The sequence below is a fragment of the Microtus pennsylvanicus genome, chromosome 5 (assembly GCF_037038515.1).
Source record: "Microtus pennsylvanicus isolate mMicPen1 chromosome 5, mMicPen1.hap1, whole genome shotgun sequence".
Taxonomy (NCBI): domain Eukaryota; kingdom Metazoa; phylum Chordata; class Mammalia; order Rodentia; family Cricetidae; genus Microtus; species Microtus pennsylvanicus.
In genome coordinates, this window is record NC_134583.1 from 75212224 (window position 1) to 75229838 (window position 17615).

General features: G+C 45.9%; 2 protein-coding genes across 3 annotated transcripts in view; one reads left to right on the forward strand and one right to left on the reverse strand.

Moving 5' to 3' along the window:
* Dhx32 (DEAH-box helicase 32 (putative)) overlaps window positions 1-6385 on the reverse strand; it is a 52158-nt gene extending 45773 nt beyond the window's left edge. Inside the window, exon 1 of one of the 2 annotated variants that reach the window (XM_075972567.1) lies at window positions 6180-6385. The gene's annotated coding sequence lies outside the window, so the exon portion shown is untranslated. Of the gene's footprint in view, window positions 1-5871; window positions 6143-6179 lie in introns of those variants that run through there. The other variant, XM_075972568.1, reaches the window with a different exon arrangement.
* A 54-nt stretch (window positions 6386-6439) lies between these two features.
* The window catches only part of Fank1 (fibronectin type III and ankyrin repeat domains 1), a 114081-nt gene continuing 102905 nt past the window's right edge, over window positions 6440-17615 (forward strand). Inside the window, exon 1 of the mRNA XM_075974873.1 lies at window positions 6440-6540. Coding sequence (XP_075830988.1) covers window positions 6528-6540 — 13 coding nt within the window. The 5' untranslated portion in view covers window positions 6440-6527. The remainder of the gene's footprint in view (window positions 6541-17615) is intronic.

Below are 17615 nucleotides of genomic sequence, written 5' to 3' on the forward strand. Positions count from 1 at the left end.
CACAACCATTTTAAACCCTTGTTCCAGAGGGATCTAATGCCATCTTTTGGCATTTGGCACATGAGGCACCCAGACACGCATGCAGGCAAACACCCATAAACATAAAATTATGTAAAAAAATCCATCAGCCTTTGGAAAAGCACCTAGAAAACCATTAAATCTTTACTCAACATTGCTCCATATCAAATGCAGCTTGAATAATCAATTGCACAATTAATTAAAAAATTTAGCCACCTCACTGCTCTACAGTGAAATTTCAAGAACCATATAGTATAATTTAAATATTTTTTAGATTTAGACTTTTTTTCTTTTTTTGGAGATAGAGTCTCTCTACATATCCCTGGAACTCACTACATAGACTAGGATGGCCTCAAACTCACAGAGATCCCTTGCCTCTGTTTCCCCTGTGCGGGTATTAAAGGTGTGCACCACAGCGCATGGTCAGAAAGACTTCTTAATGTTATTATATCAAACTCCCCACAGTGAAGTGTCTTGCTTGAAATTCTCACAACCAGACTACTAGGTGATTTCCAATATTAATTTTTAATCATTTTTGATTGTATAATAGCTTAAGGGCTCCTCCTTAAACATACTAATCTAGCTTACTTCTGAGTGAATGGGTAGGACCTGGTACAGTTAAGATCTAAGGAATGTACCGCCGTCAGTCTACCCGAGAAATATGACATTTATTTTACCTCTGAAATTTGTAAAATGAACTTTTAGCCATCTTATTAAACTTTTTAACTCATTCATTTACTAATTTAGAAGACGGGGGTTCACTATGTAGCCCAGGCTATCCTCTACCTCCTGCCTCAAGCACATGAGTGTTATAATTAGTTATTTGCCATCATGTTCTACTATATTCTTTTTTTTATTCAAGCAATGAAGAAATAGAATAAACATCCAAGTACGGCACCCTACCACCTACCTGAGGCATCAACTTGAGAAGTTACAGTTTTCATGAATAATAGAGACCTTGAGCCCTATAAGTGCCAAGCAGCCTGCTTTTCTTGTTGACAAACTGCAGCAACTCTGCGCTCATTTTAATAACGACCAGGGGCAGGGTGGGGTGGAAGGCACAAGGATTTCAGGGAATGGCCAGACCTGCACTCTAGGGCCCTTCTTACAGGTCAGCTTACCTTTCTGGCCACCCTTTTCTTAGTCTGTGAGGGTCTCTCACTGCTGCCCTCCTCCACTGAAAAATCCATGTGCCTCAGGTCCTGGATCCCCCTCTTACTAAAGACACTATGAGAAAATGGTTCTGAACGCCTGGCTTCTTTGCAGGCTTTTCTAGTCACAGATCCACACATCCAACTACCGCTTCCGGGCAGCACAAACATGTGCTCATGTTTCAACCTGAACTCAGCACACAGTCCATTAGTCATATCCTCCCCCGCCCTTGGGGTTGCTCTGAGTAGCCCTGGCTGTCTTGGACTTGCTCTATGGACCTCGAACTTGGTCCCCCTGTTTCTGCCTCCCAAGTGCGACCTCTGGCAGGCCCGTTCATCATATTCTATATTCTATTATGTTCTGTTCTATTTATTTATTTATACAGCGTTCAGTCTGAATGTTTGCCTTCAGGCCAGAAGAAGGCACCAGATCTCATTACAGACGGTTGTGAGTTGCTGGGAATTGAACTCGGGTCCTCTGGTTGAACCACCAGTGCTCTTAACCTCTGAGCCACCTCTCCAGCCCCATCATACTCTTTACAAAGCTTGCTTCCTTCATTTGTGCTCTAGATTTCAACAAACAGCTGGAGAGCCCACCTTACTCCTGACAGCAGACATGGGAAGTAGCCTTGTGGGTGTTACCAAGACGTCAAGTCTGCTCCTTCCAGTGGCTGCCCCGTCCCCACGACACTGGCACCACAGTAACCAACACCCAATCTTAGTCACCTTCTCTCCACACCTCAAACAAAAACAAATGGCCCTCCCATTGCTTTTCTGTCTCGAATTTTGACTCTCACTAATCTTTGGTCCTTTCCATATGCAAAATGGACCATGTCACTCACCCACAATTTTTATTACCTTTAAAGAAAAATCCGGTCCTGAAGTAAGGGCTCTCTGTAACCTCCCCCCAGCACCTCTCTGGCTCACTTCCCTCTCTTCTATGTATGCAGTTGTACATATTCAGTCAGCAACAACTACCGCCCCACTTGCTTACTGCTGCCTTTTGTCTGCGCCCAAGTTACCCTCTACTGGGGGAGCCCTCTTGCCCTCACACCCACGCACCTGGGCATTCCCTTGTCTCCATTTATGGGAAACTATGTTAGGGTGGCACACTATAGCTGTTCAATAAATGTTTGCCCTATCCCAACATTGCCTTTTCCATTTAAAATTTCTACATTTAAATTTTTCTTTTATACCAGGCATGGTGGCACACACCATTAATCCCAGCACTTGGGAGTTTGAGGCCAGCCTGGTCTATAAAATGAGTTCCAGGACAGCCAAGGCTGTTACATGGAGAAACCCTGTCTGGGGAGGGGGGATTCTTTTACAATATGGAAGATATCAATATTATCTATTAACACTTCACTATTATTTCAAACAGGGTCTCATGTAGCCTAGGCTGGCCTTGAACTCATCATAGCTTTGAACTTCTGATCCTCTTCCTTTACCTCACCAGTGCTGAGGTGACAGTTGTGGAACACCACATTTAGTTTATACTGGGTGGGAACTGAACCCAAGGCTTAGTTCACATGAAGTATCCTATCAACAGAGTTAAATTCCCCGTCCCTACAATTACACATCATTTACTCTGATTCTTACTAAATTATTAGACAAATTGCCATCATAATGAGCAACCAGCAGCTCCCAGCTTTCCCAAAGAGGTATACTTAGAAATAAAGACTAGTAAAAAGACCAGAAGCTGTCCTCTCTGTTGCTGTCCCATTCAGGACACAACCAAAGTCCACTCTGTTGCAAAGGGACTACGGAAGCAGCATGCTGTGGGTTTATATAAAAGAAAACAAAGCTTAATCGGAGGGTCAAGATCCAAAAAACAAAAGAGAGATAACTATTAGAAGAAAGCGTAGTTTTGGAGCCAAGAGCTCCATTGGAGAGTTCCTCCAGTGGGAGAGAAGTTCATTTAGTGGGCATGGACCTCCTCCTGGAAGAAGTGCTGGAAAGCGAGAACCAGCCAGACCCTGGAGCGCAATCCCACCACGGAGGAGGGAAAGAGCAGAGCGGCAGGGTTCAGGGGAGTCTGATAGCTGGAGTGCAGTTGCTAACAGGTCTGGGGACAACACAAACCAGACATGGAAATCAGGGTGTAGTCTACCTTTGACTGAGCTCCTGAATGAATTCAGAAAGTGGCAGAGAGGAAAGAAGACCCAAACCATGGTAACAAAAATAAAAAACAAAAACTCTAAAACCCTTCTCCCAGTTATGATGGTGGGGGAAGAGGACAGAACCCACACGCTCAAGTGATATGATTTTGGCTGCCCTATTTGTGCTAAATTAAGCTAACCTCTGACTGAGTTGTCTTTACTTTTCATTCTGAGAGTGGCCAAGAGGTCGGAGAAAAAGAAACGGCTGCACTTTTTATGTCTTCCTGGCTACCTTGTTATCCTAGGCTAAGGCTGCTTTGCTTTGCTACTTTGATGTCACCGCTCTGTGCGCAAAGAAACTTGGAAACTTACTCCCCATACCATGCCTTTTTGTTTTTCCTTTGGCCACCAATAATACACTGAACACAGCAGTCAAAGAAAATAGACATATTAGTAGGAAAAAACCAAAGTGACAATAAAAACTTTATCATTCATTTTCAAGCCCTAACCATTAACAGTTTCTGACCATGAGCATCTTCTCTGAGGTTAAACACATTCCTTCACAGAAGTTCTTCTCTCATCCACTGGGCAAGTGCACTGTGCTAGGTGCAACAAGGGGAGGGACAGATATGTCCCTCCCCACTCCTACCCCCTAGCCAGTTGTTTCTTTCATAGGCATGACATCCCCTAAAATCTTGCTTTCACAGTTAGCTGCCTTTATGTATTGAGTGAGACTTCCTCAATGCCCACTTCAAGGATTAGGTCTCTTCTAAACCATTACAAGGTATTCCATCAATTCCTATTTTCACCTTTCCATTCTTAAAATCCACGTGCAGTCACTACATTTAGTATTCATCACCTTAGCATGGAGATCTGTCACTCTTCTTTAAAAAAAAAGAAAGCGCTCCCTCCCTAATATCCAGCCTACTGTTTTGGACGGTTTAACTTTACACCTCTTGTGTGTGTCAGCAATGCCAGGTTTGTTTGTGACCTTTGCTATTGCATTATTGACAGGCATAACCGTGTCTTGGATGAGAAAGCCTCGTTCTGATTTTGTGTAGGAGAACCAGAGTTTGGGAAATACTGTATACAGAAGCACCCAGAATCTTACCCTGGTGTGGTGATAATTTGTTTGTGCTCTAACAAATAAAGCTTGTGTGACGATCAGAGAGCATAGCTAGCCACCGGTTAACCATAGAGGTCTGGAGGTCTGGACAGACAGGCAGGTAGTGATAAGTTGGCTGTGCCTTGCTCCTTTGTCTCTCTGGTCTTTCAGCATTTACCCTGCTTTCTGGCTCCAGGGTTTTATTATTAAGAAAAACTAGAACTCTTACAACACTCTGGCTCCTCCCCCTCTAAGTTGCAGGAACATTATGGGACATGTCTCATGATACATTTACTTGCAAGCTAAACGTCTCAGTTTGGTACTTTAGCTTAGGTAGTAGCAGTTCCGCATACATCACACTGCTTGTCAACACCCACACATAAGCCTCCTTGCTTTGACAATCACCCTCATAGAGCTAGAGCTGGGAGCCTAATCTGGTAGACTATAATAAACGTCCATTTCCATCACAGAATAGATGCTTCGCAGGTTCAACGAGGCTTTGAATGATTCCCTTAGGGGAAAGTAATTCTCCCCTGTGTCCTTGATACCCTCAGAGTAGAAATCTCTCCTTTGGCAAAGATGAGTAATCACTTATATGACCCCAATGTGGCTGGGCCTTCCATTTTTCTCTAGTATTGTCTACGGCAGCAGTAGGAACTGATGGAGGGGCTTTAAGCTCCAGACCTGAATGCTAAATCAATCCTACAATTTCCCTCTGCCCCTCTGCACTTTCTCATTCTCTTCCTTATCTCTTCTCCATTTTTATTCCTTCCTCCCGGCTTTTTTTTTCCTCCTTAACCAATGGCACTCTCTGGGGTGGTCTGAAAATTTTACAGCATACAGGCTAAAACTCCTTCGTGATTTTCACACCTAAAGCAAAACCTAGTTCAGCGTCTTTGAAACCAGTGTCCTACACAGTTTGGCTGATTCGATGATTCCCCACCCCCTCCAAAAAAGGGAGGATTGTAACACACATACACACCCCTACACCTAAACTAGTCAGCAAAATCCCACGCGGGGGCCCACGGCCTGAAACGTGATAGGTGACAGTAGGGATGACGGAGCAGGAGTGGGGGAGGAACAGCCCAAGGTTTCAGGAGTCAGGCTTGGCCTACTACCGAGGCAGGAGCTGCTTTCACACTCACAACAGTCCCACCCTCACCTAGGTCAATGTGGTCGGACACCCCACTCTGGAACAAGCACTGCAAAGGGCAAATCCTTCAGGCGGAGTAGAGGGCACCCAAACCCAGGAGTCTTAGGGTCGTCCTGGCCTTGACCTGGGGCGACATTCTGGTGCTGGAGAACCTATCCTGGAAGGGAGTTGCCATGCAAAGGCCTGGTTCTGTCTCCCCAAGGAGGCGGACGTCCTCACTGGGTGTATCTCGGAGCCATGACCTGGGTAACATCCTGGCGCAAAGGACCCTCACCCTGGGGAGAGGGTACAGCCTTGCAAAGGCCGGGACCTCCAGCCGGGAGCAGGTTCTATCCTGATTCTCACCCGGGCGTTCCGGGGTCATCCAGACCCTAATCTGGGCCGACGCCAGGTGCAGGGAAGCCCCGATTCTAGCTGGGGTTACTGCGATGCAATGGCTGGGTCCTCCAGCTGGAGCAGGATCTATTCTGACTCCCATTCGGGAGTCTCGGGAGCATCCGGTCTCAGACCCTCTAGGGTCCAGAGGAGCTCAGCCTAGAGCTGCGGTCCTCCCTCCCGAGCTGGGGCGCCCTCACCCTCAGCTGTGCGGGGTCGGGCGGGGCTGCAACAGGTGCGCGGCCTCCCAGCTCCCCCGCCGCCTGCCCTGCCGTTACCTGCTGCGGCTGCCACCGAGGCCGAACGGAGATAGGGCGGGAGCTTCCCAAGCTCGGCAGACGCTCGCGTGGTCCCGACAGAAGCTGGCGGCGGCTTCCCGAGCTCGGCACACTGCTCTGTGGGAGCAGCCGAAGTCCCCAGCCCCGACCCCCTACGCCGCTCCCGCCCGAGCGCGGCTCCGCGTTTCCACGTCACTTTTTGGTCCCTCCCTCTCGCCGTCCGCCGGGCCCCGCCCGGCCCCGTCCGCGGTTGTCAGGGCAACCCGAGCGACGCCTGCCACGGAGGACAGGCGTTAGGAGGGTGGCGCCGCCAGGGCTCGGCCCGAGGGGCCCCTGGAGCAGCTGACCATGGAGCCCCACAGTAAGCGGCGGGCTGGGGTCTGGGGGTGCGGGCAGAGGCTGAGCCCGCCGGGCCAGGTCTTGAACCTGGAGCCAGACAATCCGCAGATTCCACAGCGCACTGCTGATGTCCTCACAAGTAGTGGGCTCACTAATAGTGAATAGTGCTTTCTGAGTCTTAATGAACCTGCAAGGAGGCTGGGCCTTGGATTTATGAGATCTTGCCTCCCCTCGACCTAACCTCCAAAGTCTGGGGTATATATAAATCATGTGCGTCCTCCCAGTGTAAGATACATAACAAACGTTCATTTGTGCTTTTTTTAAAAATCTCCCTGTTCTTCATTGGTTGTTTTTTTTGTTTTTTTGTTTGTTTGTTTGTTTTTTGGTTTTTCGAGACAGGGTTTCTCTGTAGCTTTGGAGCCTATCCTGGAACTAGCTCTTGTAGCCCAGGCTGGTCTGGAACTCACAGAGATCCGCCTGCCTCTGCCTCCCAAGTGCTGGGATTGAAGGCATGCGCCACCATCGCCCGGCTTGATTGTTTATCTGTGTGCTTGTGCACGGGATGTGCGCAGGTGCCATACAGGTGTGCGCACAAGTAAGTGTGCGTTTGCGTGGAGGCCAAGCTCAGGTGTCATTTCTTAAATGCCATCCACCTTGGTTTTTAAATTTTGTTCTAGTGTGTTCAGGTGTTATACCTACATGGAAGTCAGTGCACCGCTTGCGAGCCTTTTGCCTACAGAGGCCAGAAGAGAGAACCAGATCTCCTTGAACTGGAGTTACAGCCCGTTCTGAGCAGCCATGTGGGTGCTGGGAATTGAATGTGGGTCCCCTGGAAGAGCAGTCATTGTCTGTGACAACTGAACTATCTCTTTAGGCTCCCACCTTGGCTTATGCGGCAGGGTGTCTCACTGGTCTAGAGCTCTAATCAAAATGGCTCGCTAGAACCCCAGAGGTGCTTTTGTCTCTAGCTCCCCTATGGCTGGAATTACAAATCACACCACCACAGTTGACTTTTTATATAGGTTCTAGGCAACAAACTCGGCTCTCATACTTTCTGCAAGCATTGTATACATGGAGTCATCTCCCCAGCTCCCCTCCCCCCTTTTTAATATTCCGTGTCTTGCTTGTCTCGCACAGGCTGACTTTGTAATCGTGGCAGGCTTCTTGAGCCACCCAGCCTACTGAAACTGCTGGGGTTACGACTTTTTTTTTCCGTTTTGTTTTGTTTGAAACAGGGTCTCGCCATATCTCTCTGGCTAGCTTGGAACCCACTGTACACACCAGTGTAGCCTCAGATTCACAGGGCCACCTGCCTCTATTTATGGGGTGCTGGGATCGAAGGCATGAGCTGCCATAATGGACTACAATGTGTGTGTTTGATAGATGGCCAAGGCTGTGTAGTGTATGGTTGCTAGAACTGAGCGGTGCTGGAACTCACCTGTCTTTGCTTGTTTTTTTTTTCCCCAACCTTTCCAGGGACTTTGTCCTAGGTGCTCCTTTCCACCTCCCCCACCCAAACTATTTTATTGCTTCCTTTGTTCCTTAAACAAGCACACTATTTGACAGGAGACTTGAAAGAACTTAAACTTTTATAGGATTTTGTTCGATACCAAAAATATATCAAGTTGTCTTTTTTGCATAATTTCAAAATAAAATAAAATACTTGGACCAAATCCATGTTCCTAGGGGGAAATTCTGGCATTAAAAAAAACATTTCTTTTTTTTATTTTTTTAAGACAGAGTTTCTCTGTGCAGCTTTGGAGCCTGTGCTGGAACTCACCCTGTAGACCAGGCTGGTCTTGAACTCACAGAGATCTGCCTGCCTCTGCTTCTTGAGTGCTGGGATTAAAGGCATGTGCCACCAGCATCCGGTTTAAAAAAAATCATTTCTTAATAACAAGAAAAATTTAAAGACTTTCTCCCTTTTCTTTTACTTGCCAAACAGAGTCTCCAAGTTAGGAGTTATCGTTGCTTGGGTTGATAGGATTTTTTTTTTATACAGTATCATTTGTGTTTAAAACTCACTGGAAGCCCGGCGGTGGTGGCACATGCCTTTAATCCCAGCACTCGGGAAGCAGAGGCAGGTGGATCTCTGTGAGTTCCAGACCAGCCTGGTCTACAAGAGCTAGTTCCAGGACAGGCTCCAAAACCACAGAGAAACCCTGTCTCGAAAAACCAAAAAAAAAAAAAAAAAAACCCAACAACAACAACAAAAACACCTCACTGGAATGTGAATTCTATCAAACCTGCTGGAAAAAATTATGAGCATACAGCAATAATGAGTTTTAGTCTCATATCAAGTTGAACCAGGGTCTCTGATATCGATCAAGCTGTGTGATCTTTTCAGAGAGAAATGATCTAAGTGATGTGTGTGTCTGTCTGTGTGTCTGTGTTTGGCAGTCTCATGTACACCAGGCTGGCCTCGTATTCACTATGTAACCAAGGACAACCTTGAATTTCTGGTCCTTCAGAATGCTGAGGTTCTAGGCCTTGGGCACCCCATGTGGTGCTCTGATGGAATATTGATTTGGTGTTTATATCATGCCCTCTACCAACTTAGCTACACCCTTAGCTGTGAAGTATCTCCTAGAGACAGCAGCTCTATTTCTGTAAGCTTGCATTACTGTTTAGAGGTGTCCGCTGCAGGCTTCAGAATCTCCAGTGCTCTACACTCTTAGCTGTTCTCTTTCCTGGTTCTTCCTGTGGCACAGCCTTGTGGGGAGCTGGGGATTAAACACACAGCACAGGGTCTGCTTGGGGCACCCAGAGACCCCCTCAGGAGGTACTGAAACCTCCCAGAGTCTGAACCTGGGGAAGGAAAGATAGACAGAGGCTTCTAGGAGAAAGTATGAAGTAGTTGGCTTGCACAATAATCTGGTTAATAAGGAGAGGTGGTGAGTTCCAGGACAGCTAAAATTGTTATGCAGAGAGACCCTGTCTCAAAAAGGAAAAAGAAAAAAGAAAAGAAAAAAAAGGAGAGGTGATTCCCATAGAGATTTCCCTAGTACATAGGCCCTAAACTTGTGGAATAAAGGTCTAGGAGCAGAGCAAAAATATTAATTAAAATATAGTCAACAAGAAGAGACAAAGTTATCTGGGCAGTGAGAAAACAGAACCTAAAACACACAACAGGAACAAGCTCAGGGAGGCTTTGAAAGCTGAATAAGACATTTTATTACATCTGGAGTTGGGGTGGTATCTTGGCAGTTAAAATGCTTGCCTTGCAAGTCTGAGTATCTGAGTTCCAATCCTCAGAACCCACATAAATGCTGGGTGGCCGTGGCAGCTGACCTGTAATCCCAGCCTGAGAGGGCAGTCACAGCAAGGTGACTAGCTGTTTGGGCAAGCTCTGGGTTTGACTGAGAACCCCTGCCTCAATGAATAAGGATGAAAAATAATTGAAGATTTCCAACATCAACCCTGGGCATCCATGGGCACATGCATGCATCCACACATACAAATACGCACACTCACATATGCACCATACACATAGACACACCAAAGAGCACTTTTCAGATATGAGACAGGGTTTCACTATGTAGTCCTGGCTGGCCTGGAAGTCAATATGTAGACCAGGCTGGCCTTGAGCTCACCAAGATCTACCTGCTTCTGCCTCCCAAGTGCTGGGACCAAAGACGTGCCCACTACACTGGCTAATACAGTTAATACATCCATGACTTAATGTATGCTCCCCATCCGATTGGATTTAAAGTAGGAAATATATACCAAGTCACTTATGTACATATAAGATTTATCTCTTTTCACACATACTAAAATGAATTTGTATTAATTTTAATTAATTCAGAAATCACCACCTTAGGAAATCTTTCACAATCTAATAAACACCATTTTGGATAAGTGTGAACCATGGTCAGTTTATATTTAAAAGGACTGGTCTAATCTCTATGGTCTCTTTTACTGTCAATATGTGTATCCAACCAGATCTCATCCAAGACAGGAAATAGCTGATTCTTTCAGATCTTTCAGAGGTAACAGAAACCTGACAGATATGATACTAACCAGTACTAACTATAAATAATTTCAATCATACCATTAATGGAGTTAGAGCAACATCGAGTTGTTAGGCCGGGATTAGGGAGCACGTTTGAAGCCCGGGGTATACGCTATTCCTTCCACTACTGAGGGGCTGCAATAGCCCAGGAGTAGGAAACTGATTACGAGGGAGGATCCTTCTTAATTACTTCAAAGAATTAGTTGATATCTAAGGGCAGCGCTAAGGAACTGCTAGAAATAACCTGTCAGTCCAATCATTCCTTTTCCACAGTCTTAGCTTCCTATTACTTTTAGTAATGATCCCTGTTAGCGGCGTCATTAAAATCCAATAAGCACAAACCTCTCAGACCCCCAATTGGCTTAAACTCAGGCACTAAGCAAGGGATGGAGGGGCCTTCTGCTGTGCTACAGAACAACAGCAAGGCAATGAGCCAAGAAATGATTCCCCAGGGAAAGGACGAATGAAATCAGCTCATGACCTTGGGCTGCTCAGGGTGGCTTGGAGGCTTCGCTTGCATATTTACCTTTAATTATTTTATTTGTAAACTAACTTCACTATTAGGCAGATAACCTGCGGTGAAAATCACACAGGGAATGTACATCTTTTTCCTTAAAAAAAAAAAATCATTTAACTGAGTATTGTGGTACATACATTGGGTGGTGGGTGGGGTGGCACTGAGGCAGGTGGATGTCTGTGAATTCCAGGTGAGGCAAGGCTAGACAGTGAGAGCTTGTCCCAAACAAAGGGCAATAAATAAATAAATGCACAAATAAATAAACAAAAAACCTATTAATTCCAGCGGTACCATCCCTTCCCTAATATCTAACACCAGGATGGATTTGGGTGTCTTTGGCATAAGAATAAGCAGACAAGCCTGAAGAAACCCACATTCTAAATATAATATGTGCATAATTATCAGATGCAAAAACTGAATATGTTTATCAAATGAAGATAAGCCCCTCCCTCCTGCTTTCACTCCCTACGTACCCTGGGCCAATCACAAATACTGTGCTCTGATGGGCAGGCGACACACAGGCCAGTTCCTTTCCTTTTCATGTATATGTTTTTCTTTTCCTGTAAAGTATATACATATATTTTACAGGAGAAGAAAATTTACATAATTATATCTACATATATTAGTTTCTTTTCCTATACATAGACATAAACATATATAATGCATCCTGAAGCAGGCCAGGCTACAAAAGCTAGGAGAGTAACATAGGCCTGTAATCCTCAGGTAGTAGAGGCAGGAGGATCAGATGCTCAGGGTCATCTGGCTGAGGTGGTGAGTTCAAGGCTCACCAAGGATAGAGGAGACCCTGTCTCAAAGCCACAAAGAACCAGCTCCAGACAGAGATATAAACAGCATCTTCCACTAGGGGAGTGACTCCTCTCTCCAAACCTGTTTGTCCACTGTCTCTACCAACTCCTACTCACTCCAGCCTGAAGTTGGAGTCATCTTAGAGTCTTGGTTCCACACCAACCCTCATACATGTCCTTGTCACCAGCATGTAAATTTATTCCTCCTCCAAGTATATCCAGGATGTGCCCCCTCCCTTCCCCTCCTGCTGCCATCAGTACCTCAAATAACCGTGATTGTACGGTCTACTGATTTCTGCAGTGCCTCTCTTCCCCCCCAAGGCCTCCTAAAGTTCTTACTCTGGACTAGGTGTCACCCACACATCATATTTTGTCTGTTCGGTTCTTCCCAACACACTAGATGCCCTTTGAGCCACCAAGAGCACTGCTCCCTCCTACTCCTGCTCCAGCAGGGAGGAGCCCTCATATCCTTCCAGTCTTTGCTTACGTACCCCCCCCCCCATCCACTCCTTCTCCTACTGCCTGATGTAGAAGTGCCACTTCCCCAATGCTATTCCTGTCTCTGAACTTTTTGTAACAATAATCACAATTTAATTGTTCTGTTAATTAGAAAATTTTCTCCTAGCACGTTGAATAGGCTAAAGAGGGCAAGGTCCAGTCTGTGTTCTTTCTCGCTCTGTCCCGTCCCAGGGTCCTTAAGCAAACATTCCTGGAATGGATGACAGTGCCTTGTTTCATTTCCCCGAGGGTGCTGCCTTTACAGGAGAGCTGTTTTATCTCCAGCAGGAGGGGCTGTGCTCCTGTAAACTTCAAGTCCCTCACCGGCAAAGGTCATTTAAGTCAGGTGCTTTTAAACGTCAGGTTGGTTACAAATACCTGGTGAATTCCTCTTCCCTTCCTAACCTGAATGGCTGTTTTGAGAGTCTCATTTTATCTGGTATGATCAAGGAAATAAGTCGTCTTGGCCGGATCAAGGACCTCTAGGTCAGAAGACCCTAACAAAACCCTAGGTAATTCGTGGACTGCTTGCAATCGTCGTGGGAGGTCAGCTCATGGGGATTTAAGGCATTTTTTTACTTGACTACAGGAACTGTTTCACAAAACTGTGTGGTGATTTTTTTCTTAAGTAATCTTAGTCCCTAAAGAATATCAATTATTTCAATTAGATTACAGTTCAAACCTTATTAGGAAGTAAATGCTTATATTAATCAAATTAAGAACTTTTTAAAAAGCAGTTTTAAAGAAACACGTGTAAACAGTTCTCTTTTAAAATCCCCAGCAGAATACAGAAAATCAAGGCAGTCCTGACCTGTGATGATGCCCGGTCAGCCACAGAAAGGCTCCGTGGTTGAAGCTGTGTCCCCAGGAACTTGGGACACAGACAGCTTCTGCTTCCTGCTAATCTGCTTGTCCTTGGCCCTACTAGGCCAGGGAAACTCTGTTACAGCTTGTCTCCCTCTAAACAGCCAACCAGATTCAAGGAGGGGCCGTGCTTTCCAGAGGCGTCCAAGGAAGCCCTGTATGACTCAGTGAATTCAGGTGCAAGAACTCACTCAGTAAACAAGGCCCAGCCGAGGTCGGGTGGATGTGTGGTCGAGAAGTCAGAATCTCTGGACATTGCGGGCCATCTTGGGGACTTTTCTTGGAAGCCAAGAGGCAAGCCATTATCAAGATTTAGGCATCCATTCTTTCATCTGTGTTCCTGACCCCTTATAGGTCATCCAAAAATCCTCCTCACTCTTCCCAACTTCCTGGCTTCTCTCCATCCATACACATACCTGTTGGTCCTTTACAAACTCTCCTGGGGCTGCTGGAGATGGCTCTTGCAGAGGACCTAGTTCAATACCAAGCACACAGTGGCCCACAACTGCCTAATCAAGTCTAATTCCAGGGGATCCGACAGCGCCCTTTTCTGGCCTTTACAGGTTTTTGCACACACATAGTGCATGCAAAACATACACAAAAAATAAAAAGAAATAAATGTTAAAAAAAAACCTCCTCCTGCCTGCCAACATTTCTTAGAAACGTTGTACAGCAGCTTATTCCCCCTTAACCCCTGACTTTGATCTGTCTCCTTGGTACTGAGTCTGCAGACTTTGTTTTCTCTACCATGCTGTGACCAGTCTGTTTCAGAAACCTCCTTGAGACAGGGACACTTTCTTCTTTGCGGCAAGGCCTCACGGACCAGTTTATGGGTTTGTGCAAGCACACTGTTCGCTGAACTACATCCCCAGCTCAACACCTCCACTTACCTGACTCTTGAATTCTTCTAGTCACGTTAGTGTTAGTAAATGAAAGTATAGGGAAAAATCAGCCTCAGAACCATAGTCTCAGAAATGACTGCATAGACTGGCCAATGTTGCCCCGAGGTAGAGGACTTGCTTTGCATGAAGAAAGCCTCAGATTCCATCCCTTGAACTAAAAACAACTGACAATAAGATGAGGGAGCTTATAGGGGCTGGCAAGATGGCTTAGCAGGTAACGGTGCTTGTCACCAAGCCTGACAACCTGAGTTCAATTTCTGGAACCCATGTGTAGCAGGAGAGAACCTGCTCTCCAAAGTTGTTCTCTTGCCTCCGTGTGTATGTGTGCAACACTCCCCCCCCCCCACAGATAATATAAATGTAAAAGCTTTTTTTTTTTTGAGACAGGGTTTCTCTGTAGCTTTGGAGCCTGCCCTGGAACTAGCTTTTGTAGACTAGGTCAGCCTCGAACTCATAGAGATCTGCCTGTCTCTGCCTCCTGAGTGCTGGGATTAAAGACGTATACTACCACTGCCAGGCTGTAAAAAACTTTTTAAAATGCCCTTACAGACTGGTGATGAAGCTAAAGGGTAGAACACATTTGATTCCATGCCCAGAACTTTGAGAGGCAGACAAAACAATGATATGACTTCACAGACGCGGTCAGTGAGAGAGATGACCTGGTTGATTCGTTTATTTGGGATTACACAAGTTCTCTGGTGAACAGAATCAGCCCTCATTGGAAATGTTAGAAATAATCTTAAAATGAGCCTCTCTGCCAACACAAGTAATTCCAATCAGACCAAATTACACCGAATAAAAGATGCCCATGTTTACTGCAGCGGTCCTGGGTGGCCAGGAAAGCATGGTGACAGAGAGAGCAGGGGAGACCATGGGGAAACCCTTTTCTGGGCAGCAGCCTAAGTGGCTTGTGGGAGTGGTCCTGACCCTCTCTGGGGAGGGGTCAGTGCTTGGCGGGCTTTCCCGGAGATGGGGTCCAGACCAAGGCAACTCTCAGGGGAGGGGACTTCCAAAGATGGATGGGGGGGGAGGGGGGTTGGAGGGGGGGCTGGGATGAGGCCCTCAACTTAATATTACAGAAAAGAGTGTTGCTCTCCAAGTGTATTGTTCCTCCCTAGGATTCAGTGTTTATTTTTATCTATCTATCTATCTATCTATCTATCTATCTATCTATCTATCTATCTATCTATCTATCTATCTATCTATCATCTACTGGTTTGTTTTTTGAGGCAGGGTTTCTCTTCATAGTTCTGGCTGTCCTAGACTTGCTCTGTAGACCAACCTGGCCTCAAACTCAGTGATCTGCCTTCTCTGAGTCTCTACCTTCCAAGTGCTGGGATTAAAGGGGTGTGCCACCACTGCCCTGCTAAATGTTGCTTTCTAATTGAAGTATGTGTATACAATACAATACAAAATCCTACAAACCCTGTTTGGTGAAAAACTGAAAACTGATCACTTCCATACACTGGCTAGTTTTTTGTCAGCCTAACCCAAGTTAGAGCACTGTGGGAAGAGGGACCACTACTTGAAGAATTTCCTCTATCAGATTGGCCTGTGGGAAGTCTGCAGGGCATGTTTTTGGTTAATGACCCAACCTGTTGTGAGTAGTGTCACCTGGTGCAGGTGGCCCTGGATGGTATAAGAAAGCAGGCTGAGCCTGGCGATGGTGGCACACGCCTTTAATCCCAGCACTCGGGAGGCAGAGGCAGGCGGATCTCTGTGAGTTCGAGACCAGCCTGGTCTACAAGAGCTAGTTCCAGGACAGGCTCTAAAGCCACAGAGAAACCCTGTCTCAAAAAACAAAACAAAACAAAAAAAAGAAAGCAGGCTGAGCAAGGCAGAAAGCAGGCTCCTCCAAGGCCTCTGCTTCAGTTCCTGCCTCCAGGGTCTGGCCCCGACTTCCTTCAGTGTGATAGACTGTGCTGTGGAAGTGATTTGAATAATAAATTCTTTCTCCCCCAAGCTGCTTTGGTTGTACTGTTTATCACAGCAACAGAAAGCTAATACGCCCACCCCGTGATCTCTAAGCTTACAAAGGTTAGCTCAACCACACTTTTAGGGTTATGGACCCCTGCTTGTCGTGGTGGTTCACAGGTGCCATAGCTGGGCAGGACAGTTGGCTACCTCCCTCTTTTGGAGGCTTGCATGTGCCTTCTGGTACCACAAGAGCTAGCCCTCAGGAAGGAAGCTTTCAAATCAGCTCCAGCTCAGGAGCCCCTGGGCCCAGCATTAGGGACTTCGTTTCCACCTCGGGGCTGGGGGTACGGTGGGGATCATCAACCAAGAACATTAGCAGTAGCCTGTGCTGCTCTGGGAGTCTCTTGAACAAACGAGACCAACTCAAAAGAGGGCTTCTCATGTCTGGTACTGGGATTTTTGTTAGGTGATCTTTGGCTCTTGAAGGGAGCATGGTTGGCCCAGCTGGGGAAATTACATTTCAACTATGTATGTATATATAGACTTATGTGTATTATAGGATTTTTAGGTAGACAGTTAATAGTATGGTTTCTTATGATGTTTTCAGGCATCCTTACTCTTATTTTACCCTCCATCCTTGTCCTTATTCCATATTCACCTCCCTCCTCCACCCCTTTTCCCATTCCCTAATCAGACCATTTGTACCCTGTCTATTGCTCCCCCCACCCCAGAAATGGTCCTCTTTTGTAGCGGCGTAAACGAATGCAGACAGTTTGTAAAGATATATATAGTTTTAATGTAGAAATAGACTTACAGAACCACCGTTCCCGCGGAGACCAGGAAAGTAGAAGAGACCGCTCGGAGCACGCTCGCCAAATTTATAGGCAGACATTAGCCCGAGGCGAACACGCCCCCTAAGGGGCGGGACTTATCCCTACATCTCCCCTTTTTGTCTAAATAAGACAGAACTAAGCCAAATACAACTACATACAATAACAACAAATAATAAATATAACAAACAATATTGAGAACAAAAGCTTTGCTAAACATTCTATCTCAAGGAGCCTAAATAATGTAGAGAGTAACTACAATTATATAATCTTCAACTCCATCAAAGATCTCAGAAGGGAATAAATATTACTTAACAAACGAGATATATCCAAAATGTGCAACAATTGACAGAGACAACTGACTACCTGGGCAATCACCCAAAGTCTCATTTGCAATGTTGAGTCAACCAATTTTGGCGAAGGCCTAACATAACTGACATACCATTATTAAAGGCAAGGAACTTTTCAAAACTATCTTACCCTGTCTTGGCAGGATATGACAGTCCTGTTTTGTCCATTGATGCACATTCTGTATCTGTGTCAGTGGCTGAGGTATAGGCATTTCTTTGCCCAAAGGCCAGTTCTGCCAAATAGAAAGGCTCCAGGTGGAGTGTCTTTGGTGCTCAACATTCTCTCGGGAATGGAGTGGTATTGCCAGGAGCAATTGTGTCTCACTATCACGAAACTCTGAGTTAGATTAAAGGCCATTTTCTACAGCTCTTTGAAGAGGTTGAAGATTATCTATCTATAC